Consider the following 27,529-nt stretch of genomic DNA (forward strand, 5'->3'; position numbering starts at 1 on the left):
TACAACACGGTGAAACGTCGGGAACCACTACAACGACGTCGGCGGCAGCGACACCACGAACACCAGCAACGACGACGACCATCGCCGCCCGTGTTACTACACCATCGAGCAGCAGCACCGACGACAGCTGCAGCTGCCTAGAGGCTACATCACGTCGATCCGGTGAAACCTCAAGATTGCGCTGCGGCAGCGGTTGGCTGCCATCAGCTGCACGGCTGCAAAATGCAGAAAGACGACAAAGACGAGAGCAAACGAGCCACCGCAGGGTCCACGGCCCGCAGCAAACAGAGCGTCGTGATTCAGTCTCGTACGCCAACAGGAGGTTCGAATGGTCCTCAAGGCGTGCTCATGGTGGGGCCGAACTTCAAAGTGGGCAAGAAAATCGGTTGCGGGAACTTCGGCGAGCTCCGACTCGGTAAGTCCATTAGCGGTAGCCGTCGTAGCCTAGATCGAGAAGCTCCCTGGAAAGGTGTCAGACTTTCAGTTTTTCTTGAGTCTCCGCTTTCGTGCGTTCGTTTGTTGGCGGTGCTGCTGGACGATCGTTCGGCCGAACGACCGGCCAGCTAGACAGTCCGTCAGACAGTCAGTCAGTCAGTTAGTTCGCTAGCTTGCTAGCTCGTTCAATTGCTACCTTGTTGGCTGAAGCTCGTTCTCTACGGCTGTCGAGATCTCGTTAAATCGACGAGAACATGAGTGAACATGTCTCGGAAGACGTCGTTGAGTCGTAATCGAGCCCAATTCGAAACTTGACAATAGCTTGGCAAACCGGAAAGGTCATGCCACCTTGGTCACGGGATGGATGATAACAAATTGAAATTGTATCACCCTCCAAGTGCGTGCGCGTGTGTGCTTCCCAAAAGGTAGCATCCGCAAAACGGTCATGAGTCAACAGCTAGCCAGCCAGCGAGCGAGCGAGCGAGCGACCAAACAGATAAATCATCATCATCATGAGCGAAATGAGTGGGTGATCCTTCTGCGTCCAGTGGCCGGCGGCAGAGATCGAGTTGAAAGGCGCCAGCGATCAGTATTTCCAAGTTCCATCCGGCCTGATCAATCGATCGGTTTCGTAGTCGACACTCATTGTTGTGGCCATCTTCGTGTGCTAGTTCTTACTAGAGCTGGTGAAAGTGTTATTGATAACAATACTATTCATGTGGAGGGCATGGCATTTCCTCAGCCGGCAGCTCCGTTCTCATAACGGGCTGAGAAGCTCATCAATCTGGAATATTTTATGCCCGAGCACTGCGGGGCGAGTCATCGCCATGGTTCCGTCGGGCCGGCAGGCTGAAGTTTTGCGAATCAGGAGGGACCGAGCGAAATTCCACGCTCGGATTCTCGGATTTTCCTAATATAAGAGATGTGTTTCGATTCGATTTCCGATTCGGTGTAGCCGGACCTCAATCGGTTCAACTCAAAGTTGACAGAGCTCGAGGGATCAAGATAATCGTGATGTAAGTTCCTGCGATAATGACGCTGATGCAATGTCATTGATTTCTGAAAGGTGGCAACATCACAGACATTGGAAGCTGAAATTTAGATGATATCATGCACCAGAGAGATGCTCTCGGACATTATCGTACGCGGAATATCCAGATCGAGTGGTGAGTGGTGACGGGAGACAGTATCTGCGAACGCTGCGATGCGGCTAGGAGCGATCAATCACCATGCGATCTTAATTTTTTTGAGGATAATGACTTCCTCTCTTCCGTTCCCTTGCTGAATGGCTCTAGTTCTGCCGCCGTGTAGCCACGGGAAGGTTCGTCATTAAACTCGGTCGACTCATTGGTTCCGCGATCGATGAGGCCTAGAGGACAAGACGATGAAGGATGCGACTTGCCACGTTTCGCCGGAGCGTCCTCACTTGCGAATTCGACTATTTTCTGTCGACATACGTAATTTTGGGAAACGTCTTCCTGGCGGTGCTGACAGCTCGAACCTCGGGGCGTTGAACCGGCATGTCGGGGGACCGTTTCCATCATTACTCGTGATGCTCCTTCCGCTGATATCTGATCTGTCAGGTTTCGTAGGTCGTAGGTTGCCTTCCTTTTCCCTCGCTCCAGAGCTCCCGGTGTGGCACATTTTCCGTCGTGCGCTCCCTATATCGCTCCCGATTGATTGACTGACTGTCTGTCCGTCTGACGAAGGTCGGCGAAGCAGCTCACGTCTGTGTCTGTAAATATATCGAATAGACTCTCCACCTTGTAGGATAAAGCGCCGGGCAGGACTCCATGTGGTGGTGCCGCGTAGCTTGGGAGATATTTCAACTTTTCCACTTCAAACGATTCTCGACCCCAACGATCATTTTCCTCGCTACTGGACGAGATCTTGGTAGGCTCGAATTACGGGAAAGCACGGTCTGTAGCTCATATCAGATGAGTTCGATTGAGAATCTCAAAGTTCACATACATTCGAGACATCGCGAACTGTGCTTGGAAGTTTCCGCGTGGGAAGTCTCCCACGTCGGAATTCGAGAGCGAGCTCGCGGTTCCACATCGAGGAGTTCCCTCGGAGTTCCCCGTCGAGCCCAGAGAGCGCATTTGCTGCAGCTCCTCCTCGATAATGATCTCAAAGCAGAAAATTTTTGGGTCCAAGCCCCGGCCTCTTAATCTTGTCGAGCGTGCCCTCTCCTCCGTCGGCCAAATTCTCACCTTATGAGCCGAGAAATTACGCTGACGTGAGAAACGCTGTGTGCATCCACCTCACTGGAGACTAAGCGCGATCTTCTACGATTAAGTCGTCAGAATCTCTGGGAAATCTTCTGATTCTCAGAACTTGCGGACTCTCGCTGAGGGAATCCGAAGGCACAAAGGGGAACAGCATCCAATCCGTTCACGAGGCAACGACATCAGACCGAATGAATATTATGGTTTCCAGAGTATCGGGGGAGAGACGAGGGCAACCCGCAAGGGGAATTCGGGAAAAATCGGATAAATGGGAAATCATGGCGAACTATGCGTCGTCGGCTCGCTCTAGGATTTCCCTGCCTGGAGCATCGTTTCATCAGGTGGTCTCAGCTCGCCGAGTAGCCTTCATTTGAGCCGGCGGCCAGTTCTGCTTCTGGGAGTCAAGGTAGACGTCAGGCTGGTGTGCAGTGTAATAAGCCAGATCTATTCTGCCATGTCTTTGCTAGCCTTCAACAGCTCCAAATGAACTGAGCGAGCGAGTGAACACCCTGCCGCAACCTTCGGTTGGCCGACCCGCTGAATACAGTCGTAAATCGGAGATCTCTCTCACACCAGCGTTCAAAAAGAAAACAAACGCCCGACGGCAGCTGATTTTTCCCCGAGGTTCGCGCTCTCGTAAGGGCCCACTTCGGCTCGAGGCAGTCATCGATTCTCAGTTCCTTCTCTGAACCAGAGTTCCGCGACTGCTCGAATTCTATATCGAGACGTCTCGGTGATCGGAGCGCAGCCGAGGAATCGATGCCCTCGATGATTCTGGTGAGAGGACGAGGCTTCCAGCACGCGGGGAAAACTCGAATTACGCGAACTTCAGCGAGCGGCAAGAATGCGACAAGCCCTCTTAAGTGCCGCATGCTCATCCGACAAACATGCAGTGCACGCGTGGATGTAGAAGCGTCTCGTGAACCAAATCGATAACGTATCGACTCTCCCGAGGACCATTGAATCTCGACGTGCATAGGAAGTTCGCCGCGGTGTGAGAATTCCGGTTGAGCAACCGAACTCGGCGGGAAGCGAAATACATGTAATCTAGGTGATGTTCCCGAGCTGGGTCGAGGAGACCGGCTGTCACGGTTGAATACGGAAATAGAGAAAGTCGGTTGAAGGGGTAGGAGGAGGGATTAAGATCCCGCTTGGCCGTCGAACCGCTGGTGCTGTTGCGATCGAGAGCTTCCGGCTCATTGCGAGATAAAGGACTTTCGTTCCGGACTTTCGTTTGCGTGCGTTGGGTTCTCGAGTGTTGAGGTGACGGTATCCCTCTCCTGCTGGCGCTACCTCAAGAACCGACGAGACGCATGCGTGAAATTGATAGACGAGAGCTCTTGAGACGAAAAACCCAACGAAACCGCGTCCCGCTTACGGAAATCCATTTCCCCTTTGAGAGAGGCGCAGACATCCCGAGTAGTTTTCTGAAGGCTCCGATTCAATAGCCTCGAACTCGTGGCATCAAAAAAGGAAAACTGTCGGATTCTGCGCACTAAGAACACCTGTGCTTCTCAGCCCCTCTCCATGCTCGCGTTCCAAATAGTAAGCGTTGATGATCGTTGGCTCTTGTTATTCTCGCAGTTTTCTATGGTAGGATATTGTTGTCCGAACCTGCTCGCCTGCCTCTTGAACGAGCTCATCCAGCAGTGTCGGGATAGAGTTCTCTCGAGGGAACGAAACTCTGCCGACCAATGCTTCAGCTAGTCGTCCTGTTTTCCCAGAAAAGCACCAGAATGTCCTTGTGTGAGGAAACTGGATGTTCTTCCTGCATCATTCTGACTTCTAAGGCGTTTCCCCGAGATGGGCGTCATTAATTTTTTGAATGGAGGAATTTTTGTGGAGAGCAGGAGGACTTCAAGGAGTCGAGAGCCTTCGGCGTAGCCCCGAAAGCCCGGGATGTGTCTCCTAGCAGATCCTCTAGCTGAGACGTCCTCTCTACAGGCCTCAAGAAACTTTTCATATACAAGCTCTCGCTGTGCGGACACATTAGAATTTCCGCATTATTCGAAATCACTCGTTCCGCCATTGGGTTTCGGAATTTTTCATCCAGCTTCCGAGTTCTAGACGAAGATCTGCGCCATATCCTCAGAATGGTGGATCTCGAGCTTCGATATCCGGGCAAATGTGTGATGATTTATCACCGGGAGTTTTGACTCTTTCGCTCAGATATCAATCGATTGGTTCATCAAGCGCTTAGCGAAATCCGATCTCCAGCGCGGCGGAATGTGACTTGAATAATTCCTCCTCCAACCCAATGATTCGTGGCTCGTATACCCCGATAGGAAATAGACGGGCCGATGCGGAATCGTCCGCTGTGTTTCCCTCATGGTCCAGTTTTGAGACGGGGGTCCATGCTTTGAAAAACTCTCCCTCGATGATTTCCCCGGGGATTTCGGACAATTGAAAACGACCCGTGAATAGCTATCCATTTCTGCCTCCAAATCTCTATCTCATGACCGCGGACAGTCGAGAATAGACGAGGCGATCCACGCCCTAGACCTCCACCAATTGTAGGTTTTTGTCTTTTGCGGCTACATGCCTCCTTGCGTTCGCGTGTGAAGGTCTTGGAAACGCTTCCGTGACCTTTTCAGGCTATAAAAAAGCTCTATTAGCCTCTTTGTGGCAGTCGCCATTTTGAGATCCCCTCGCAGCGGGAGGATGGTTTTCTTCTTGCTAGCGTTTTAGCTGTCATTATAAACGGATTATACTGTTTTCCGGATTGTGTACATCGCATTTCGACTGCGGGAGGTTTCGGCTTAGCTTGCTGGGTGAATGACTCAATCGAGTTTCGACGAGAGGTCACCGAGCTCGGGGAGACTTATCTCGAGTGATTTGGAGACTTTCTATCGAAAGTCATGAGGGCTTGAAATAGAGTAAAAACTTCTTGTTTGCGAATTGGATCTCTCGAATTTCGTATCATTGCCTTTCACCATCGGCCTCCACCATCGGCCGCTCTCGCATGATGATATCATCATCCACTCGATGCGGCAATCATACCTCCGTGGATCGCTCACCGTATCGATCCGGGATTCCTCCACAACTCAAGTCGATCCTACACCTTGAGAGTAAGCCCCGATCTCTTCTTTTTTTCAGGCAAAAACCTCTACAATAATGAGCACGTGGCCATCAAATTGGTGAGTTCAAGCCGCCCCCAGGATTTTCATTTGAATCGCCCTCTTCTTTTCACTCATCGATCGATCGGTTCATCGATCTCCTTGATTGGAACTAGGCCCGACCCCCGAGCGAGTTGATGGAACTTCTCTTCGATACTCACTCGGAGACGCGCTCTCGTGAGAGTTTCAAGGCTCGCCTCTAAAAGCGGATCCCCCCTCGAAGTCTCCGAGGGAATGTGAAGGGTTCAAAGATGATCAAGGTCTCGAGAATGATTTGCGCCTCCAGAAGTAGAGCGTATGATCGGGGCTGCACCGAAAGTCTTTTTAGCAGCGGGGCGAAGATCCTCAGCAATTTGCAGTGCGAGAGCAAGAGTGGCGAGTACGACGGATAACAGACGACGGATACGACGTATCGATCTTCGAGCTCGGCTTCCCGGGAGGTTCGCGGGTCAGGCAGAGTTTTCCCGAACGGGAAGCGCGCGGTACGGACCTATTTCCTAAGGCATCTCGTCCGAGCGGAAACCAAATACGTTGGGAGCCATGGGGGCAGAGACTCACTCAGCCGCCGAAAGCCCCAAACAAATACCCTGCCAGCGTGCGGAAGCGGACGGAATGAAAATTCGCGTGGGTTTGGGGGTCGTACACACGGATTTGAGTTCGAATGCAAACGTCTCTGTGGTCGACCGCAGACTCATGGTCCCATCGCATTTCTCTTTGCTGATATGCTCTGTGTGCCGGAGCGAACCGCATCGAGTCTCGGACAAGGAATCATACATCACGTGTTCGACGTGAGAGCACCGCTTAGCTGGAACTCGATTATTCGAATGAATCATTCAAATCTCCTAACTTCGAGAACTGGCCCGCAGCTGCGAGGTCTGTCGAGTCGAAGCCGATTCCTCCATGGTTTTCCCGAGAGCCGCCAACGAGACAGGAGACCTCAGTTAGATGCCTGCCTCTTTTCCAAAAGTCCGAACGATTATTATGAGCCAACCTTGAGGCTGACGTGAATCGATGTCATCAGCTCACGCCGCCTGCCGCGCCGGAGACGTTGATTGTAGAGAGCTGTCGATACTCCGACGGGTATCTCGATCGGTCAGAAACGATGGACAGAGATAGCTTGGAATCATTTAATTTTCGCCGCTCGTTGCTCTCGATCCGAGGGTCGTTCCGTCACCCTCCAGAGAGGAAGGTTACGCCTAGGCTCGCGTCGCTATGCTTCTAAATTTGTATCAATCTCCAACTTGGATTTGTAGAGGCCTTCGTGAGGTGGGAACCTCGTTCTGTTCTCGGGCTGACGAGAGCTATTTCCGTCGTCGGCCGGATCTCTGCCTTTCACTCGAGCATCGAGCGGAGGCGTTCTGGGGGAAGATGACTTATCGCGTATCATCCATCACGAGGCGGACCATCGTCCGTAGGAGGATAACTTACGATGGCCATCACGAGAACCTGATTCCCCTCGATCCGATTAGGTCTGAAATTAGAGGAGTCTGTCGGAGCTCGAAAATGGGAAATGAGCGCGTCGAGAGAGCGACGCGAGTGGTGGTGGAGGACCTTGTGCTCTTTATCTGTATCCGTTTCTTATCCCTGAGACTCCGTCCGACTAGAGGAGTACGAATCTGCTCGGCTGATAGACTCACGATTCCGGTTAGAAATGTGTATCGCAACATGAATATACAGGAAGCTCCCCGATGCGATCGATGATAAGGAAAGGACTCCAATGTGGCCGGGAGCAGATCGATGTGCCTGCTCAAAACTCGAGCCGGAGAACGTCATGCGGAGAATCGAACGACATTGGTTGCGTGATGATGGAAGCTCGAACCAGATTCCGTACAATGAGGGAAACGAGGGGAGAAGCTGCGACGGAGCTCCGCTGGGACTTGGGAACTCTCGCTCCAATAAGTCGACTCTCATCTCAAGGCATTGGGACCGCTGCTCGTGGATGAACGCGATACATGTACTGATTCGGGAACTCATATATGATTTCCATTGATGGTGGCTCAGATACGCTCGGCATGCAGGCTCCGTGGAGGCCTTAGCCTTGACCCCGGGCAGATACTCCGGTCCGCTCGCCTCTTCAGACGCGAAAAAAAAGGAGTTGTCCCCTTCCTTCATAATTGGAGGGATAATTTTCGATTGAACCTCCAAACAAAATAAGGAAGACAAACTCAGGATCGTCCGGAGCTCTTGAGCGATCATACTGTGTACGATATATTGTATGATGGGACACATGTGTCTATCGATAGCCCCTTCGAATAACGTTCTCTCTCTTGACGCATTACAGGAGGCGATGAAATCGAAAGCACCTCAATTGCATCTCGAATACCGGTTCTACAAGCTGCTGGGGAATGCTGGTAGGTGAAACCTCCTCTCTTCGAACTATCTGGCGATTCTCCGGGACAGTCTAGTCCCAAGAGTCAGCCTGGATTTTCGAAAGAGCAATCAAATCTCTGCGCGATGGTCATTTCGAGCCGGGTCCGGTCCATGTACGCCAACACATATGCATAGGATGCGAAAAAGCTACGGAATGAGCATTTAGCGCTTCAAAAAAAAGGCATCATGGTAACGGACTGGAAGCGAGGAAAAAATAGATTCGGAGGAGTCTAAGGCGTCGATCCAGGAATTCCTTAGGCGTGACTGGAAGTCTTGAGGATTCCGTTCGGGAAAGAGTCGGAGGAGAGTAGAACTCGATTCTTGCGGTCGGAATACGCAGCCTGCACCTCTGCTGGAGCGAACAGCATCAGCATCGGCTACTATCCACCAGAGACGGGAATCATGTCGGGGGCCGTAATATGATAGATGCGTTCCATTATTAATTCTCATCTCCTCTTTTTCTCTTCCAGAGGGTATTCCTAAAGTTTATTACTTCGGGCCATGTGGCAAATACAACGCTTTAGTGATGGAACTTCTCGGGCCAAGTTTAGAAGACCTTTTCGATTTGTGCGATCGGCGGTTTTCACTTAAAACAGTGCTGATGGTTGCGATTCAGCTGTTGCATCGTATCGAATACGTTCATACAAAGCATCTGATCTATCGTGACGTGAAGCCGGAGAACTTTTTAATTGGCCGCACTTCAACCAAAAAGCAGGACTGCATACACATCATTGACTTCGGACTCGCCAAAGAGTACATCGACCCGGAGACTAACAAGCACATCCCATATAGAGAACACAAGAGCCTGACGGGGACAGCGCGATATATGAGTATTAATACACACTTGGGTAAGTGTCCACTTTGACTGCCTCCGATCTGAACCGATCCTAACTCATTGTGTGGATCTTCCTGAGTGGGCAATATTTCAATTACAGGCAAAGAACAAAGCAGGCGAGACGATCTTGAGGCGTTGGGCCACATGTTTATGTATTTTCTGCGAGGCTCATTACCCTGGCAAGGCTTGAAAGCCGATACGCTGAAAGAACGCTACCAAAAAATCGGCGACACGAAGAGGAGCACTCCAGTCGAAGCTCTATGCGAAGGATATCCGCCAGAGATGGCTACTTATCTGAGGTGAGTTTTTCCCCGGGGAGAGCACCATCTAAAAAATAGCGAGCTAAATCTTCGTCAAGCTTTCCAATGCACCTCCACGATCGGCATTGAAGGAGTTTTTCTTCGAAATCAAACGAAACTTGTCGTTTCAGATATGTTCGTAGACTGGATTTCTTCGAGAATCCAGATTATGATTATATGCGCAAATTGTTCAAAGACCTCTTCGACCGCAAGGGCTATGTTGACGATGGCCAATTCGACTGGACCGGCAAGACGATGGTGGGTGTCCGAGCGGCCACGTTATTCTATTCCGAGAGTCCAGCATCGGGGAATCTGTTATTCATTCGAACGGGGACCGCGAGTGTCTCATTAGACCCTACTCCATACCCGTTCCATGCGGTGACGTCGAAATAACGCGATGTTAACATTGGGCCTCCTGACGCTTCCAGGGTGGGAGCTCTTCGGCTGGTACGAAACCCACTTGGGCCAGCGGGGATGGGGCGGGTGGTGGTCATCTGAATTCCGGTCTCAAAGCATCCGGAGCTCCTGGCGCCGGTGGAGAGAAGGGAACTTCGGTAGACCCCAGCAATCCCCTTGGCCAGCTTCAAGGATCTGTGCAGGTGGTCAGTTCGACAGTCGGCGGTGAAGGTATCGCGGATGACCCTAATATGGGTCATTCCAACACCCCCATCGCTGTTCCTGTCGAAGTAGAAATCATCTCGGAGACAAAGTGCGTCACCGGTGCCGAAGTGCCGGATTTATCTATTTCCGCTTCTAGATTCTTGTTCCTCGATTTTGTGATATCCCTTACCGATTGTTCTCGATCGAGCATAAGTGTCTCACTGTTTGCTCTCTGTTTTGCAGATGTTGCTGTTTTACGAAGAAGAAGAAGAAACTGAATCGACCAAAGTGACGGAGTTTAGATTGTGGCTTGGGTGCAGGGCATCTGCAATGTGGATTGGAACATCGCGAACCCGAAGCGATAATTTTACTCGCCGGGTCTTCTTAGAGGGGCAGAACGGATAACACCAGATTCCAGACACACACAATTAAATGCAGAATAGAGAGGGACATACATTCATGCGATTCCAAACATTTGCTGAAACTCGGTCTCAGTCGGTACTCGGTACCCAAGAAATTCCCGAATATCGTGTATTTCCCTCTCTTATCCGATTGCGATGCGCAGCAGCGGTGTCGATTGGCCATCATCGGAATTGATAATAATTTATTCTCACGCTCCGTGCATCCATGAGGATAAGAGAGATTGCTAGACCGCCGCTTGAAAATTTAACATCGTCAAGAATCGAAATATGTACAGAAGAAGAAGCGGAGAAGTCGCTACACACTCAATCAGAGAAATTCATCTCAACAAGCCGATTACAAATTTTAGCTCGCTGGCGGAAGTTGTTGACGAGGTCTCGGGAGAACGACGCCGAGAGTCTCGGCTCCTCGACTCCACTCCTATACATCCCGGGAAGTGAAATACAAAGATACAGACGGAACGACGACAATATCCGCCCTCAAGATTGGGAAATCCCCCTTCCACGCCCCACCCTCTCGTCTTCCCCTTGACATTATTCATCGAACTTCTTCGATTCTCGTTGTTCTGCACGTCCCAAATATGTTGGCTGACTCACCGTGAAAAGATGTTGCTCTAAAAGTTCGTGATTCAGCGGAGAAAGAACAAGAGACAACATCATATGAACAAACAAACCGCCCTAGTCCAGCGAGTGGGCATCGGGGGTTGGTGGTTCGCGCGAGAAACCTCCAAATACGCGATACGAACCTCAGCCACGTTGGCCCTCTTAGCAGAAGTCATTGTATGTGTATGATGAAGAAACGACACTTTGGTGAAATTATATGTGGCCTGCCGACAGCAATCGTTGTGGACGCGACCGGTCCACCCTCAATGTCGATAGCAACTTGAAGATAATGATAATGATGCATGATAATTACATACAAAGAAGAGAAAGGCTTGGCTCGAGAAGCTCGTCCCGTCGCGTGGACTCGCGCTGACTCGAGTGACCCTACAGCGTCGTTAGTGACCGTTCATGATCTTGAGCCGCGGCGTCAAATGAATATCGGCAATGGATGTCCCGGGGAACGTTTCGAGAGTAACCTCGAATTATTCCGGTGAGCGAATCCGAACCTGGTGGAGAAAAATCCTTTCTTTAATCAAACAATGCACCGTGAGATCGACAACGAGCAATAAGTGCCGCGGCAATCGATGTTGATCATTACGATGAAAATTACGATGACGAATGCAATCGATGAAAGCGATCAACATGAGCGCGGCGAATCTATCTGAGACTCGATGCTTTACTACCGGAGTTCCAAGTTCCTTCTGGTTCGAGTCCGCCGTAATTCCTGACCTGAAAGTCTCGTTGTCCGAAGCTGCTCATAAATCCGGAATAATTATAATGTTATTGGAAATGAAGTTCATGATGGGGTCGTGAGCGACAAGAAAATGAGGCGAGATGAGAATTGAAATCACAGACGGCGGTTCCTCACCGGGGAGAAAGGGAAACTATGATGGTTCCAATGATTCGAAGAGAAAGCCAGAAGCGGAAGCTCCGAATCCGATCGGTCTGGCCGCCGTCGCTATCGTAATCATGATCAAGAGTTTCAAATCAAGCAGGGATCGGATCTATTGAGACTGCTGTCCGAAGGCATCAATGTATCACTTATCATTAATTTTTTTGTCAATCTCATCATGAAGTTAGTAGTATGTTTTTCATGATCCGATCATTGTCGTTCCAATAGCCAGGTGATGAATTTGACAGAAATTAACGGGAGATCTTATTCGGCATCCGCCGTCGGATCAGTGGTCGGAGAACCTCTGGCTTCGGTCTCCTGGAGGTCGGAAATCGAGGCGCTGTAGATGGAGACGGTGATCTAATTCGATGATGTTGTAGCCGAAACAGCGCGAGACTAGGAGTCCACCTGAACGGTGCCTGCCGGCCCGCCGTAGAGTGTCAAGCGGATGGAGCGAATATATGTACATAGTTTGTTGGCTTTCAGGCCTTTTTCTGACCCGAATTCTTTGAGGTAACTTGAAAAAAAACGTGGACAACAACAGCAAAGATGTGGAAGGTGAAAAGCAGCATCGAAATGATTATCGAGCTATTGACCGACCGACCAGAATGTGGAGAAGGGCGGCTGTCAGCGATATGGTGATCACGAGGAAGAAAATGACAGAATGGCGATGAATTATGACGGAATGAATATATGTATTATTATTATTAAGTAATATTACTAGTAAACAATCTCATTTAGTGTATTTCAGCTCTAGTGTTTTCATTCGTCCTGAGAAATCCTTGTTTCGGGAGGTATACGGGGCTTCTGGCGTCAGCCAAGACGTCCGTGGATGCTCTCTTCTTTCCCCTGAGCGGCGCATCGCGTCTCCGACGCATTCCCAGATCGTCCGGTCCGGTCTTGCCTTTAGGGCATTCGATGCTTACCATGGAATCCGAGGGAATACTTTCAGGGGCGGGGGAGTTAGCTGCTGCGCGAGCAAACATTCAGCGGCAGAATATTCTCTCCAGTCAGAAGTCTCGCTTGCTTGAGATTCTCCACCCCTGAAGCAGCTCTCCCGAGCATCTCACCCCGGGGGCCTCAGCGAGCCCTCCCGCTTGATTTCCGCTCAGGTAGACGACGCCGGCGTATGATCGGTGACCTGTGTCGAGGATGCGGACCCCGGCAGAGGGATCAAGCGACCTCCAGGTCGGAGACCTTCCGCTTGGAAACCCGAACGACTCCTGATTATCGATCTCCTTGACAGATAGAAGTACAGCCGCACTCCGGGCGGTAAGATCAGAAGTACGGTGCCCTGACTCCAGCGTCCTAATCATCCGTCGCTGGCACATCGAATGCTTTGGGATCTCGAATTTATCCCATTGTGCTCCGCAGCGAGCGATGGTGAATCCTCATGTGATAAGTGCTGAATATGGCGAGCATCTCAAAGAATGAGTGAGTTCGAGACGGGCTGTAGAGGTCCGCTAGGTGACGAGTGAAGAGTGCGGCGGAAGAAGTCCCGATACTGAGGCTTGTTATTTCCTCCACTTTTATCCCAGAAATCTCGCACGGGAGTTCTGACGAGGACCCCCGGGGGATTCCCCAGGAGGCACCGGCATTATTCAAGCGCTATGCTCGGTTTCGTGTCCGACTTGACGCGCCGACGATGCGATCACCTTGTTAGGCTCTCAATCGCCGACGGAAGTCGCCCAACTCCGACGTCGCGTCGCGAGAGAGCGGGAATGAAATCTTTGCGAAAGCCAACAATGGACGTAAGTCCTTCACCCTCTCGCTCTCGTGGACGCAAAGCGCTCGCCGCTGAAGAGAGCAAAAACCATCCGAATTTCACTTCGAAGCGGATCACACCCTCGAATGAATTTCAGTCTCCTCAGACTTGCAGTCGGGCCGTGAAAAAGCGTCGCATTCCTTACGTTATGTCTCGGCTGGATGGCTGGATTGTCGACGCATCATCCTATCCGATCGTAGTGTACCCTAAGCATTCTAAGGAAAATGAGGAGCGCTCCGGGGACGCATTTTTCGTTCGCGGCACTCATGCCGGGATTTTCCCTTTCGGCGGTAGCTCGACGCCTGGCGCCGTGAAACGGTTAGAGTTCCTCGCTCACCCGCGCTTTGTTTTCGAAATTCGAAAACCTCTGCGTATCGTGGCTCGGAACTGTTCTCATTCGAGCGCGTGAACCATCTACTCCGATCGTGTTCCCATCTTGAGCCGGCGAAACTGTTGGATGCGATCGGATCCACTGATTTCCCTGAGGAATTGATTCCGTTATCTTCGGATGGTCCAATCTGAACCGGAACTCTACTGAGGTTTCTGTTCGCGGATCATTCCTTACTTGAGGCGCGATACCGACTAAAAACTGTGATAAATATCCCGCAGGAACCCCCTCAAGATGCCGAAAGGTGAGCGTAATCTGAAGTTTACCCATAATTCTACCGAGACAATGCCCTCACATTTCCGCTGGACCGATGCGAGTGATTCTGGAAGCCGCAATCAGCGCCCGCTTACCCTATGGCCGCGGACTGAGTCCTGTACAGATTCAGTCGCGCGATCCATTCCAGCTCCCTTTCCATGGGCTCCTTGTTGAAAAAAGGCTGGAAACCTTGTTCCCCGAGGAATTCCTCAAAAGTCGAATCAGCCATTATTTGCTGAGCGTCGCCGGAGAACCGTTACTCGTCGAAGTAGGGCTAATACCAATTGAGGCCCTTTGGGTTTTTCTCAAGAGGTTCAGACCGGAAACAATCATTGCTGTCGGGGTATCGGTTCAATCGTCTTTTATAATCTTTCTTCATCGTCATCGGCGAGTCAGTCAAAGATTTTCGCAGTTGAAGGCTCAGGTTAATTCGGATGATTCTCTTTCAGCGAATCGTCGCAATAGGCCTAGTAACAAGCAAAGACGCGCCTTCTTCATAAAATCGGTCGCGTACTACCATGGGAACCTTTTGGTACACATTCAAAATGTGAATACATGGGAAAGACTGGAGCATGCTTTGAAGAATATGAAAAAAGACAGAAAAATCGAGGAAGAGCTATCCCGCGGCGATCACGTCATCGTTTCGATAGAGCGCTCAGGGAAGAGGCATTTGTGAGTAGGAAGTTCCCGTTACATATAATTGAGAGACCGTGTTCTTCCACGGGAAATAGAGAACACACGCGGAGTGTGTTATCGAAGTATTACAATCATTATCAGATCATATTGGATTTCCAGCTGTCGTGCCGCGATCGATGCCATCACCAGTCCCACAACGGTGGACGCCACCGACATGGACACGAATGAGTATTATTCCGACGTACGTTGAGACTTGGCGAAATCATTGCCTCACTCGGTTTAGACACCAGAGGTTCCTTGACGACTTCAAAATATTGAGGGACGGCGACCGTCTTTGCAGGTAGACCGCAAGAACATCTACAGCATATTCAATCTCGGAACCAAAGACCTAATAGAGGCACCTGAGTCGAAGGCGCATTTCGTCCACGGGTTCCACACCGCTGGTACTATCGTGAATCCGAAACAGATCGGGAAAATCTTCGAAACCGTGAAGGACAAGCGTTGGCACATCCAAAAGACTAACGAAAGACACGCGATCGAGGCGGGGACTGCAGTCGTGACTTTCACGACGGAGGACGGTAATCAACCCTTCGAAGCCCTCGTTGACGTCGAACTCTGCCGGATGGAAGATGGCGGTGAGTGGAAGAATTTCTCATTCATTGTGGTGGAGGATATCGATTATGGGCAGAAATAAGTCATCATTCGTGATCCTTCTGGCAAATGAGATCCTCGGGAGAAATCCCAATATCTTCGTCTCACTGGAACCGTTTTCCGGAGCAGTCATGCCACCCCTGATAGTCGACTCGAAGGAGCAGGTTCGAGTTCTGCAGTCGGAGCGTACGCTCACGGGCCAGTTGAATTACCTACCGCTGCAAGATCTGCGACGTCTGGAGGCCCTCATGTCGAATCTTGCTGGGCTCCAAGGCTCGAATGCTTGCGACGCGTCATCAACCCACCCGAATGATCTGGTTTGCGCGGTCTACAACAATCGCATGGTCAGAGGTAGGTGTAAACGCATGATTTGAATCCGGAGGGGAAACGCTCGCCCCGATGGATCGAATCCTCTTCTGACAATATTCAGAGATCCTGTCTCTCCAATCGATAAATTAGTGTCTTTCGGCTGCCTCGAAAATAATTGGGGAAATGGAAGCCCGGTGAGATTCTGTGTCAAAGGATTTTCTGTTTTCTGTCTGAAGGTTCAGTTATCGACGTCAGGCCATCTGGTGCCCGAGTGTATCTCCTTGACTACGGGATCGTGGAGAGATTCCGCTTCCCTTCTCTGCGTCATCTCCCGAGGCAAGCGTCGCACCGGCTCCCCCGATATGGCGTAAGCGATCCAAGCGAACAATTATTCAACACCAAGGCTCGAGCTCGAAAAAGCTCCGGAGAGATCTCCAGCTCGGATTTCAAGCTGGGGATGTTCCCCGTTTCAGGTCCGCGTGGTTTTGCCGAAAGAACCCGAGGATTTCTACGACGACTGTGTAGTAGAAGTAGCTATCGGCGCGTCAATTGATGAATGGACCGTGGAAGGATCCATCTTACGTCTGGGTGTGTGATTTCGGAGCACCGTCGAAGTCTATTAAGACTCTGATTTCAATGGATGTCCTTCGCTCATCAGAATCATTGTTTGAATAATTTCCTCCGTCTTCAGTTGGAGATGATCCCGAGGAGGATGGCACCAAGGCAAGTGGAAATGGGGAGCTCCCTTCGGAAAGCGCACCGGACGACCTCGCGTCGGCCTGCGCGGATGGAAGCGGTTCCCGTCAGCATTCCACAGACGATTCCGAAGCTGAGGGCTCGGACGTGGATGAGAACCAGCCGGGAGGTTCAGGGATCGACTGTCCAGACGGAAGATCGGACGCCGCAGTAACCTCCGATTGCCCGAGTCCCACGCACAATGAGAGAATGGCGCTTATCGATGGGGATTCGCTGGAGTCGAGTCACGAGTCGCAGTCGACAGCAGCTGTGCTGGACTCGAAAGAAGCCTCGGAGCAAACTGAACATCAGAGTACTGGCGAAGTCAGAGGGACTGGAAGTGGTGAAGCGGTCGAAGAAGAGAAAACTGACGTTGGCGTTTCGGGAACTTCGTCTCTTATTTGTGATTGCCCAGGCGAGGGTTCTCCCGATTATCCCGGAGAGCTTGTCGATCGCGGGGAGAGCGATCATGACGAGAAACTCGCAACTGTCCCCGACGGCGGGAATAGTGAGAGGGAAAGCCGTGGAGATTCTCTGGTTCCCGATGCCGACTTCCAACCTGAGTCTGCCGACCGAGTCGCGTCCGAAGTTGACGGTGACGTTTGCGTCGTCCCGAAAGACGACGAGAAGTTCGCGGATCCACCGGAGGGTCCTAAAGCCTCCGAAATCGATATTAATCTGCAGAAGAGTAATGAGTCACCGAGTAATGACCGAGAGTCTCCTGCCGTTGTTGAGGATCAGAGCGAAGAGATTCGGAATCCAGAGGGACTTGACGAGGTGCAAGTGAATCTTGAGGATGCCCAGCAATCAATCGAGGTCGTTATGAGCACTTCCGTCGCACAATGTGACACCGTCGACGATACCGAGGCCGGAGCTCCTCGAACAGCGATGGATGTCCTGGAGGATTCGGACCTCCCCGACGAAACTTGTGTCGTCTATCCCGAAGGTGTTGATGAAGTGTCGCGTACTTCAGTGTCATCCGTCGCAGCGGATCCTCTCGCTGCGGGCGAGCCCGTGTGTGCCCTGTCTGCAGAAGTTCCGAAGGGCGCGACAGCTCCCGATGCTGAGAAGAAAGTGATCCAGAGCGGTCCCGATAGTTCCTCGGAAGCCGTGACGGCTCTCGACCGAAAAGAAGATTTCAGTGCAGGGGATCCGGCTCAAGTTTGTGATGTCTCCGTTGAATCTGGCGATCTGCTCGGCTCGAAACCGATCATAAGCACCAAAGTCTCAGGAACGGTTCCCGTACATGCCGCTGGCGACTCGATGCCTACGCAATTCGGATGTTCCGTCGAGCTTCCCGATTGTCCCGGCGGGTCGCAAGCCCCGAACCCGCCCTTCCTCTTCATCGTCAAAGACCCTCCGAACGAACAGATGTCTGCTGGATTCAGCGCGCCAGACACTCAGAAGGCTGTCGACGCTCAAAAGAAAGACTGTTCAGGGGCGACGTCGGCAAGTCCGCAGGAAATCAAAGAGCTCACCCGTCCATCTGAGGTGAAAACCGGAGCCAAATCGAAAGTTTCGCGCCGAGATGGAGAGCTCCAGAACGGCAGGCTCTCAGGCGAGAGCGCTGGATCGTGCTCCAGATCGGATACCCTCGGTAAATCCCCTGGACCCGAAAGCTCGTTCAATGACGACATGCCGTGTCCGACGAACTCGATCGCAGCAGCCGAGGGAAAAGTTGAAGTCCCGGTCGCGGATGCTCGTTCCATCGAAACCGCGTCCGAACCGGTATCCGACGCCGGCTTCGTCGAGGGACAATTCGACGACGCCCCTGAAGATATTCCCGAGATCGATCAGGAGGTCCCGGAAGTAGCTCCGCGGGCCCCCAGCGACGGAAGCGTAGCGCCACCACCCGCAGAGCTCGGTGACGAGGCTGAGGATACTGCGGCAAGCGACCTTCCCGCGACGACGGATGTCGTCGAGAGTACATCGTCGACGGAATCGGACTCGGCGTCTCCAGGGGACTGTGACGCACTGGCGTCGGGAGACAGCGCTTCTGGGATCAGCAGGACGGAATTCGAAGTCGGAGAAGAACCGTTCGATGGATGCAGCCATCCGAGGGAAGAAAGAGGAAAATACACGAAGCGAGTCAGAGACCTTTGTGAATATCCCAAGCTTTCGTTTGACATGAAGAAAGTTCTCAGGGTCAAGGTGAGCTGGTGCTATTGGACTCGATCAAGTTATAGCGATATCTCAAGGTGTTTCATGGCGATGAGAGAGTTCCTTTCTCGTCTTCCAGGTGACTCGGATCGTTAACGCGCGGTGTCTCCTCATGACTTCCGACGCAGTACTCGAGAGCATCGATCGGAAATTGAGCTCGCTAGGCAGTGCTCTCGAAGTTGAGACCAATTGCCGGGCCGGGAGGTTCGTTCTTGTGGAACACCGAGGCCGTCTCAGGAGGGCTTGTATCGCGAACCAACGGCGAATCGACGACAGGGATTCGTTCGACGTATATCTCCTCGATTACCGTGAGTTACGACTAAAGAAGTCAAGAAGTCGATTCCTGCTCCATATCCCATCATGCGGCGGTTTTTCTTGTTCAGAGTCTCCGATCCCTGATTATCATCCTCCATCATTGATCCGATCACCTAATTAGCATATTTTCCCTTTCAGCCGAATGCGCGAACGTGGCCCAGATGTTCAAATGTCCACCGGACGTCGCGGCCATACACAGAGCCTTGCTTTTCGTCAAGCTCATTGGGAGACAGCGGACCGATTCTGTTCGTTACGGGATACCGTATAGGCTGGTTGTCGACAAATTCCTCAGTCATGTTATCCTAGGGCTTGTACTCGAAATCCCCCGTTCACAATCCGTCGCCTCAAGGTGACCTCAATCGTCTCCTATGAGGTAGCACCGAGATGTCGTCATCGGTTTTCGCCATATGGTACGCTCGGTTCGCTCCGGCATCCTACCGCTGTGCCGCAATCTCTACGGATCGAGAGAAATTGATCGATTTGTTCCGATTAATTTAAGCTTTCAGATGAACATTCGTCGTTGCTCTGATTCCATTCCCAACTTTTGTGCAATAAAAAGGTGCATCACCCCCCCGTACCCATCGTCCTCTCTTTTCGTTCAATCCCAGCCTCCTTAGGGGCAATCGAATCATTCTTAATAGCCGATGTTTTCTCGCGGTGAGCTTTGAAGTCGATAGCCCGGGGTCGCTGTCTGGCTCAGGGGACGGAGCGCTCGAGAGTCCGGCTCTCATTCTCCTCTCATGACACACAACAGATTTGAATTCAGCGGGCAGAAAGCACGCGCTACTGCTCTGTCCGATGTCATGTGCCTCCTGTTGATCTCGTGAGAATATAGCCTCCTACAGAGACCTGTTAGCTAGTCTAGAGTAAATCCGTGCACTGCAGATAACCATGGTGTCGGCTGTGATCCCGTTCCTGTTTTTCACTGTGTTTTGGGGGATTATAGGGTTTGTGGTCCCAATCCTGATACCCCGGAGCGACAATCGAGCGTAAGTTTTCGCGGAGAATTTCGTTTTCGACTCGGAAGCTCCTGGCATAAAGGAGTTCGCGGTCTGTCCTATTAGTTTTTCACTCATCCGTACAGTCAACGGGATTTCGTCTCGGAATTTAGCTCCCGAGGTCACAGCGGATTCTTTCCCAAAAAAGATTTTTGCTCGTGCTAATCGTCGCCAGGGTGACAAATTCTCGACAGGCTCCCTCCGAGCCTTCACAATAGGTCGCTCTGGTCGTCGGCTTCGTTCGGAGTGGCTCCGAGAGATTCATCAAGTAAATAATTATTCCCTTTTCCCCAGATTGATCCAGACCCTTGTTATGCTGACGGCCGCATGCTGTTATCTATTGTGAGTATTCCCGTGTCTAGCATTGCATTGTGAGCTGGGGGTTTTCCTACTCTCAGCTATCCCAAGCTGAATCTTTTATTTGATTTGGAATCTGAGAGAAGTCATGTGGTTTCTGTGCAGTGAGCACGCAGCCACATGATGCGGGGCGAGATCCGCGATGAGGACTTATGTTTCGCTGGTATTCGGCCGAAGTGTCGCCGGCTCGCCTTCCGCTATCGGATTCAGCCATCCCGGAACGAGCGCTAATTTTCCGACCTCCTTCATTTCCCTAATAATTTCCTTACATATTATTTTGCCTTTCTATTAGTTGGCTTTGCGTTTGGTTGTCTCAGCTTAATCCCCTCATCGGCCCGATTCTCTCGAAGGATGTGATATGGATGATCACCGAATATTGGTAGAGTACGAGCACTTCGAGCACTAGATAGTCGGGACGCGAACCTGCGCTCAATGTGAATGCTGTGAAAGGAATATAATGAACATGTGACCAAATACGAGCTATGAAATAAAGGGTTGTTGAAGCTATTCTTATATCTACACAAGTTTTTTCTTTCCGCTTGCTTCAGCGAACGATCACAAGAGTGTGCTCAGTCACATACAGCGAGCAGGCTGGTGGAATAGGGATGCCTCCACGAAAGACGAACATACAAAGGGGATCCCCGAAATCGGGGAAGAAATGCCGTCACATTGCTCGCGACGCGAACGCAGCGAGAAAGTGTTCCCTCCTGGGGCAGCCGTGACGCAACACTCGGCGGTCACGTGATCGGACTCGTGCCGTGACGTAGCCGCCTTTCTGGATGTGAACCGGTGAACCATTCGATCAAGAACTTGAGAATCGCTACTCTCTTTCTTGCTGCGGGTGATCCATCGCAACGCTCCTCAGGAACGTCTGAGGACTCGCTCGACGACCTTTTGACTTCAGCTAGATCCCCCGATGTCAGGGAACCAGGTTGGATCAAAGATTAGCCATTTTAGGAAACAACGATGTATATATTTTTTATTTTAAGGAATCCGCTCGAATTATTTGCTGTGAATCCAATGCAAGGTCGATGTCGCGAGCGCAATCGATCGAGCGATCAAATGACTGCATCGACCTAGCGGAGCGTTGGCCAATGCACTGGCTTCAGGAATTACAACATCAATCAGGCTTCGTATGTAAAATACATGTGGCATGTGTTGATGATGAAGACTCATACCGCAGTAGGGATATCTAGCATTCGTTTCCGGTCGAACATCGAGCGAAATTCGTCCTGTTCCTTGCCGAGCACGGATTTCGGATCGCATGGCTAGCGTGTGCAGCGAAACTTCGCTCTCCAGTTCACAGCCGATCGAATCTCGTCTCTACAGCTTTCCCTCAAAAGTATTCGTGGCGAAATCACGTGAATCTTGGTGCCTTCGCAGCAACCCGCGGTCGTCATCTGCGGAGCAGACCCGTCTCTCAACATGGCTTACCAACTTCGGTGACTAGGCAACGCAATTTTCTCCTCGGCATCGTTTTCATGTGTGTTCGCACCGTGCAGGAATGCATGCCTGCACATGGGTCTATGTATGTACAGTTTTGCCCTCTTCACGGACGCAACGCGAGTCCCGCTCTTCTGACCAATAACTTAACAGAAACCAAGAGCGCGGCGCGTGCGTTCTCTCCGAGCGAGAGAAGACTTTCCTATTCTTCGATGGCCTTGGCTTCGGGCAGGAATGTTTCCCACAGCTGCGCCAACTGTTGCTGATTCTCCAAGAGGCATTCCATGTAGCGCACGATGGAGTTTTTGAATTCTTCGATGCGTTTCACCTCGAAACTCTCGACCTCTTGTTTGATGACCTTGGAGATCAATCGGAATTCTTCTTCGCCCCGCTCTACTTTGCCCTCCCACTCCTCGACCTCGTTCTTGGCGGTCGGGATTCGTTCCGAGCGCGAGCTCAGCTGATACCTGTTGAGCTGCTCCCGCTTTTTGGTGAGGGTTTGTTGGGCGTGTTGCCACGTCTGGTAGACCTTGACTCTCTGGTGGAACACCTCCTTAATCGCGCCGACGAGCCCGACATAATCCTGAAAACAAGAGACGAGAATCTTCAGAAGGGAGTCAGGTCGTCTGAGGATGGCGGGGCTTGATTAGGGTAAGCTCCGATTGTGAGCTTACAAATAAAAATCTGTCCCCATCGATTACCTTGAGGAGCTCCGCCAGAAGGTAAAAGTCGTTGTTGGCTTGCTGAGTTTGGGCCTGCTCAACCTTTTCGTGCAATTCGGACAGTTTGCTCAGGCACCTGGAAGAAACCAGTTTATTTAGCCAAGTCCATCGCCGCCAGATCCGTATCCCGCTCGTGGGGGGAAATTCAGCGCCAATGTTCCGGGTCTTACCGAGAAAGTCCAGTGTGCTCTTCACAGTTCCCAAGCATGGCTGCGCTGCGTGCAAATGTGCCAGAGTTCGCGGCTAGCTCTCGTCTCTGTTGTACCATAAAGTCTAGTGAAAGGTGCAGCTTACGAAGTTGGACGTCAAGATTCTCAATGAACAGAGACTTGTCCTCGAACCACTGCAAGATCAGAGGAGGAGACTTGATTAGTATTGAATACCGATCAAGCTGTGGGAACAAGAACGGCGATCGAGAACAAGGCTTAATCTCCAGGCTCCGCATCGGGCAACAATTATCCTCGCTCGAACTCCTCCGTGCGACGCGGCTTCAGCCGACTCGGTTCCTGCCAGGCCTGCTAAACTAACTGAAGAAGATTCTGACTCTATGAATTTTCTACCACATGCGTGAGTTGAAATCGAGCAGCCAAAAGAATTCCGAAGTTCGTCTCGAGGCGAAGGGAAGCATTATGATACTCCATCATAAACAAGTCACGGTGCAAAACCCTAATTAAGGGCGTCCGCCAGTGCTTCATCTAAATTAGGAGTGTACCTGGAGATGAAATTCCGGACGCTGAATCAACTGATTGAGCGGCATGAAATGAGGAATTGAGATGTCACTAATTATATCGGGGTTGAAAAAGTCCAAACTAAAAACGGTATCAGGACTTCCTGCTTTCTCTCTGAACCCATCTTTGAATTCGACAGTATTCCGATGGGACAACGGGAGCCTGGGAGCTTAGATCGCTCGTTTTTTTCCAGACATTCACTTCTCGACAGGATTCCGCACAGACGGAGACATCATTCACCGTTGGATTTCCACAACATTATTTCACGAGGTAATTGACGGATTCTCAATAAAGATTTATACTCACACTATCGTTCTCATCCATCTTGTAGGTGATCTTGTTCACCGTGTCTCCGACCTTGCTAATGAGCTTGATAACTCCCGCTCCTGACAAGGTCGAGGTGTGAGACGATTTTGGAAGATCACCTTCAAGCTCTAGAAACTCCCGAAAGTCTGGATCAATCACAAGAACGGGGTGACGAGAAATTCGAACCAGGAAACGTTCCAACGCAGATCTACGTCTCTCAACAAACTCATCGTTACCCAATTCTTCCTTTCCGATTTTCACCTGCAATGAGCCCAGCATGATAAGGATATTCTCTCTAGGATTCGGTGTTTTGTTCCGAAACTCCTTATGAGTCTCGGACGAGCATTCGGATTCGAGCATGGGGCCTCGGGCTGGCTTTCGGGAAATTCGACCTACCTTCGTCATTCCGACTACATTCTTTTCCGGCGCTGGAGGAACTATACGGCCTGAGCTGACGTGTTTTTCTACGAGTTTCTCATAGAGCCCCAAGAAATCGGAGAACCTACGAGACACTTCGAATTCGCTCTTTTTGAAAACTCCGAGGTTTGTTTTCGTGGTTATTTTGTAGACCAGGTATGCGCTCATGCCGTCGCCGACTTTGCTCGCCGAACCGACTTTGATCTCAATGAAACGGTCGTCCGGTTGTCCATTGGCGCTCTGTGTGAGTTCAAAGAGTTCCACTTATAAATATATACCGATTAGGAAGATCCGAGGTGGGGCATGTCGAATATTGATCGGATCGACGGCACTCCGAGTAAAATAAATTCTTACCACAGCATGGAGTTTATGCTCGTTGTTGTTTTTGGAAACGATTTTCGGAGCAGCGCTCTTGGCCGTCTCGGTCATTGGCGGCGGGACCTACGGGAATGGGGAATTTCAATCGCGTGATCTATCGACGTAGAGCAGATGCCTCGATGGGATCGGGAGCTAGGGAATTTTGCATTGTCCCTCCATATCGTACCTGTTCCAGAGGCGATATTGTGGGAGCAGCATCTTGAGTCTGTGTGGCTGGCGTGATGGTCCCGCTTTCATCGTCATTGAGATCGATGTCCTCAGCAGCTTCCAAAATATTGTGGTTGAGCTCCTCGGGCTTATGGTTGCTGGCAGGATTCAGACTCTGAAAAAATTAGGAGCAGTTCAGCAGGTGGTCTTGAGCGGTACGGAACCTGAAGATCTATTGGTATGCTTCCAAGGACTCCCAGCTTTGAAATCGGAATCCATAGGGGAATTACACGATTCTGCGTTTACTTTTCGAACTGAACGAATTCTCGCAGTTACTGACGCCCGGAGAATAGCAGTCTACGTCATAGCAACTGTGGCGTTGACGCTTGAGTCAAGGTCGCTAGTCAGCGTATATTCAAAGCATAAACACTTTTCAGGAATGCGGTCAGGAGTTGAGGACCTCGATCTTAATCGAATTCGATAACTTTATTCCGGAGAGCGACAACGAGCTCCCTCACCCGGTTTGCTGTCTTTTCGAGATCACGGGAGTTGCTCTTCACCTATCCAAGTTTCTCGGGAGAGAACTAGATCGTGCTTGGCTTGAGGATACGGCCAGCTCATAGGCCGGTTATCCCGACAAGACGCCCCCCGTCGACTCATGACTCACATAGAGTCTCGTGACAAGTCGTTACACTCCATCATCTATTCGGAAGTTCGGCTGAATCATATTCGGTCGCTCCTCCGTATTTTCCGCTAGAGCGTGTTCCAAAATGAAATACAGACGGACCGGCAGAGACGGCTCATTGGCAGATAAAGTTCCGAGAGTCTCCTTGAGTAAAGGCACTATTGGCGCCACTCCTGATAATTGGATTAGATCTGCTAGGCAGGAATCCAATCTGTCTCCGATGAAACTCCTCGAGCGAACTCTATGTTCAGTCAAAACAAAGCTGACGAATCGTTCAGAGGCTCCTTCCTTTTCGGATGAGAGTGCAAGAATGGCGGCGGCTATTGTGACAGCAACGCTTTTTCGGCGCGCTCTGCATACAGAACGCGAAAACACTCTGCCCCGAAGGACCATACACTCATGAATCAATCGAACTCCCCGCAACATCCCTTGCATAGAACCTTCGGAGTTAGCATTGAAATTTCGCAGAAGCTCAGACATTGCTTTCCTTCTCCACTGAGTCGGACACGATTCCGCCCAGTCCGAGTCGCCTTGAAACAAACAAAACGTGATGACTCGGCACAGAGAGGAGCCGTCGTTCCAATTCGAGCGGACCACATCAATCACTCCGACGAATTTCGAATCAACACTTCCGCCTGTCACATTGAGAAGTCTACCGTCGGATCTTCATAAATGGTCGATACACACGACGTCTTCGCATTGATTAAAAGACAAGAACCCCACCAGGAGGAGGCTCTCTCGAAGATGAAATGAATGACAGCAGACCCACAATGTGCGTATGTCTCATCGTGAAAAACGGACACGACGACACTTGGAGCTCGAAAATTTCCCTTAATCACCCACCTCTACTGTTGAGACGAAAAGATCTTCGTCTTGTTCCTGTAGGGGATTACTCATCGTTTCCTGCTGCTGTCGGTCCGACTGTGATGGTGCTACCTGGTGATCGACTCTAAAACCTGAATGCCATCTTGTGCAAAACTCCCCCCGGCTAATGCAATGGAGCCCGGGCCCGAGTTGGCTAATTGCATGTCTGAGGGCCTCGGCGCCAAATTCAAGCGTCATGAGATCGTCGTAGTCAACCGATCAGAGTGAAGAGGCTAAGCAAAGGGATACGTCACAATTTCCGGTCGAGAAAAAGCTCAGAGGTGAGCAACGATTTAGAGGAGCTCCAGGAGAGGTATATCCATTTCCGCCGAAGGATCATTGAAGGTGACTCGTCCCAATGCGGGGAAGTCTGTGAGAGGCTGACCCGTCATGTATCTGACGGGAAATGGTCAAAGAGGTTGCGGATTGATGCTTGAATCCTCCTCTGATATGGGCGGTATAGAGAGCGCCCCCCCGTTCCTTCTCTTGGATCCGCCTGAAGCCTTCGAAAAATTGCAGAATTTCTACGAGTTGACCCGAAAACATAGGGGACTAATAAACATATTTATTACCGTCTAGACAGAATGAGAGGGAGCAACTGCGGCATGAAACAGCTTCGGCAGCGGGAAAGAACCGTCGCGATCTATAATGTACGGTATGGGCTCGCCGTGGACCCTCAGACGCAGATAATGAGGACTCGCTTGTGGTCGGACACTCTGTATCTCCGATACCGGAACCGTGAAGTTCCTCTCCCACGGAAAACCGTAGGTGCTCATGATGATCCGATTCCGGTTCACCAGATGCACACTCTTGACGGTTTGTCGAGCCAGCATCCCGGACGCAGCACTCATTGCAAACCCGATTCCGACGGCGAGCCAGCTCACAACTTTAGTCACAGAGCTTTGTCCGATGAAGTTCGTGACCTTATATACAGCTGATGCGTCCGGGTCCAGCTTTGTTTTCTTCAGAGACTTCTTGGTAGCGTAGATGTCGTAGGTAGCGTAACCCATGTACGTCCAGCACACTACTTGAGAGGCCGAGAACGCCTTCAGGAGCAATATTCTTCCGGGCCTCGTGTGGCTGTAGAGCAATTGCGTGGCCGACATCTTCCGTGAACGTTGGATCTCCTCGATTAACTGTATCGAGTTCTCGCCGTCGGAGAGGTCCAAGGATTGAAGAGAATAGAAATCGAACACTTCACGGTATCATCGTCGTGTTTCGTGGTCATCAGCTGAGAGGAGCATCAACACCGCGCGGGTCTATGTTTACAAATACAGAGCCGACGGAGGGAGAAGTGTGTGGATGATGTGAAGTCCGCGCGCGGGCTGTCAATTAGTGGAGGAGGACAGAAGTGTTCTGCCGAGTTCGTGGCAAGGGCGTGGACTTGAATGTCTCCGATCGGTGCGACCGACAAGAATGCAAACACACCGCGACGATCCTTGTCGGGCCTGAAAGCCTGTCGTTTCCCCCCTT

General features: G+C 51.1%; 5 protein-coding genes across 5 annotated transcripts; 3 read left to right on the forward strand and 2 right to left on the reverse strand.

Moving 5' to 3' along the window:
* The first annotated feature begins 222 nt into the window (after positions 1–222).
* On the forward strand, positions 223–10,523 carry gish (casein kinase I gish). Its single transcript, XM_029111547.1, has 8 exons — positions 223–415; positions 5,760–5,800; positions 8,061–8,130; positions 8,620–8,997; positions 9,085–9,283; positions 9,415–9,547; positions 9,712–9,992; positions 10,127–10,523. The coding sequence occupies exons 1-8, from the start codon at positions 223–225 to the stop codon at positions 10,173–10,175; spliced, it is 1,344 nt and encodes a 447-aa protein (XP_028967380.1). The 3' UTR covers positions 10,176–10,523.
* An 8,277-nt stretch (positions 10,524–18,800) lies between these two features.
* On the forward strand, positions 18,801–19,547 carry LOC100899188 (uncharacterized). Its single transcript, XM_018639634.1, has 2 exons — positions 18,801–19,004; positions 19,150–19,547. The coding sequence occupies exons 1-2, from the start codon at positions 18,809–18,811 to the stop codon at positions 19,362–19,364; spliced, it is 411 nt and encodes a 136-aa protein (XP_018495150.1). The 5' UTR covers positions 18,801–18,808; the 3' UTR covers positions 19,365–19,547.
* A 237-nt stretch (positions 19,548–19,784) lies between these two features.
* Positions 19,785–20,881, forward strand: LOC100906067 (V-type proton ATPase subunit e 1). Its single transcript, XM_003743539.1, has 3 exons — positions 19,785–20,000; positions 20,304–20,351; positions 20,659–20,881. Exons 1-3 carry the CDS (start codon positions 19,903–19,905, stop codon positions 20,747–20,749), a joined length of 237 nt encoding a protein of 78 aa, XP_003743587.1. The 5' UTR covers positions 19,785–19,902; the 3' UTR covers positions 20,750–20,881.
* A 1,130-nt stretch (positions 20,882–22,011) lies between these two features.
* On the reverse strand, positions 22,012–26,158 carry Snx1 (sorting nexin 1). Its single transcript, XM_029111545.1, has 9 exons — positions 26,036–26,158; positions 24,527–24,682; positions 24,337–24,423; positions 23,962–24,222; positions 23,566–23,826; positions 23,244–23,273; positions 22,702–22,874; positions 22,511–22,607; positions 22,012–22,392 (listed from the first exon to the last, which is right to left on the reverse strand). Exons 1-9 carry the CDS (start codon positions 26,087–26,089, stop codon positions 22,012–22,014), a joined length of 1,500 nt encoding a protein of 499 aa, XP_028967378.1. The 5' UTR covers positions 26,090–26,158.
* A 429-nt stretch (positions 26,159–26,587) lies between these two features.
* Positions 26,588–27,281, reverse strand: LOC100906212 (uncharacterized). Its single transcript, XM_003743540.2, has one exon. The coding sequence runs from the start codon at positions 27,160–27,162 to the stop codon at positions 26,632–26,634; it is 531 nt and encodes a 176-aa protein (XP_003743588.1). The 5' UTR covers positions 27,163–27,281; the 3' UTR covers positions 26,588–26,631.
* Between the last annotated feature and the right edge of the window lie 248 nt (positions 27,282–27,529).

This window comes from Galendromus occidentalis, unplaced genomic scaffold, assembly GCF_000255335.2.
Source record: "Galendromus occidentalis unplaced genomic scaffold, Mocc_1.1 scf7180000077448, whole genome shotgun sequence".
NCBI lineage: Eukaryota > Metazoa > Arthropoda > Arachnida > Mesostigmata > Phytoseiidae > Galendromus > Galendromus occidentalis.

Coding starts and splice junctions, on each gene's coding strand:
- LOC100906067 (XM_003743539.1), top strand. CDS start 19,903: ATGGTGTCGGCTGTGATCCCGTTCCTGTTTTTCACTGTGTTTTGGGGG. Junction 20,001..20,303: donor CCCCGGAGCGACAATCGAGC/GTAAGTTTTCGC, acceptor CCTTTTCCCCAG/ATTGATCCAGACCCTTGTTA. Junction 20,352..20,658: donor GCCGCATGCTGTTATCTATT/GTGAGTATTCCC, acceptor CCTTTCTATTAG/TTGGCTTTGCGTTTGGTTGT.
- Snx1 (XM_029111545.1), bottom strand. CDS start 26,089: ATGAGTAATCCCCTACAGGAACAAGACGAAGATCTTTTCGTCTCAACA. Junction 23,274..23,565: donor AGATGGATGAGAACGATAGT/GTGAGTATAAAT, acceptor CCGCTCAATCAG/TTGATTCAGCGTCCGGAATT. Junction 22,875..23,243: donor GTCCGGAATTTCATCTCCAG/GTACACTCCTAA, acceptor CTGATCTTGCAG/TGGTTCGAGGACAAGTCTCT.
- LOC100899188 (XM_018639634.1), top strand. CDS start 18,809: ATGACTTCCGACGCAGTACTCGAGAGCATCGATCGGAAATTGAGCTCG. Junction 19,005..19,149: donor CGTATATCTCCTCGATTACC/GTGAGTTACGAC, acceptor TTTCCCTTTCAG/CCGAATGCGCGAACGTGGCC.
- gish (XM_029111547.1), top strand. CDS start 223: ATGCAGAAAGACGACAAAGACGAGAGCAAACGAGCCACCGCAGGGTCC. Junction 8,131..8,619: donor CAAGCTGCTGGGGAATGCTG/GTAGGTGAAACC, acceptor TTTCTCTTCCAG/AGGGTATTCCTAAAGTTTAT. Junction 9,993..10,126: donor GAAATCATCTCGGAGACAAA/GTGCGTCACCGG, acceptor TCTGTTTTGCAG/ATGTTGCTGTTTTACGAAGA.
- LOC100906212 (XM_003743540.2), bottom strand. CDS start 27,162: ATGTCGGCCACGCAATTGCTCTACAGCCACACGAGGCCCGGAAGAATA.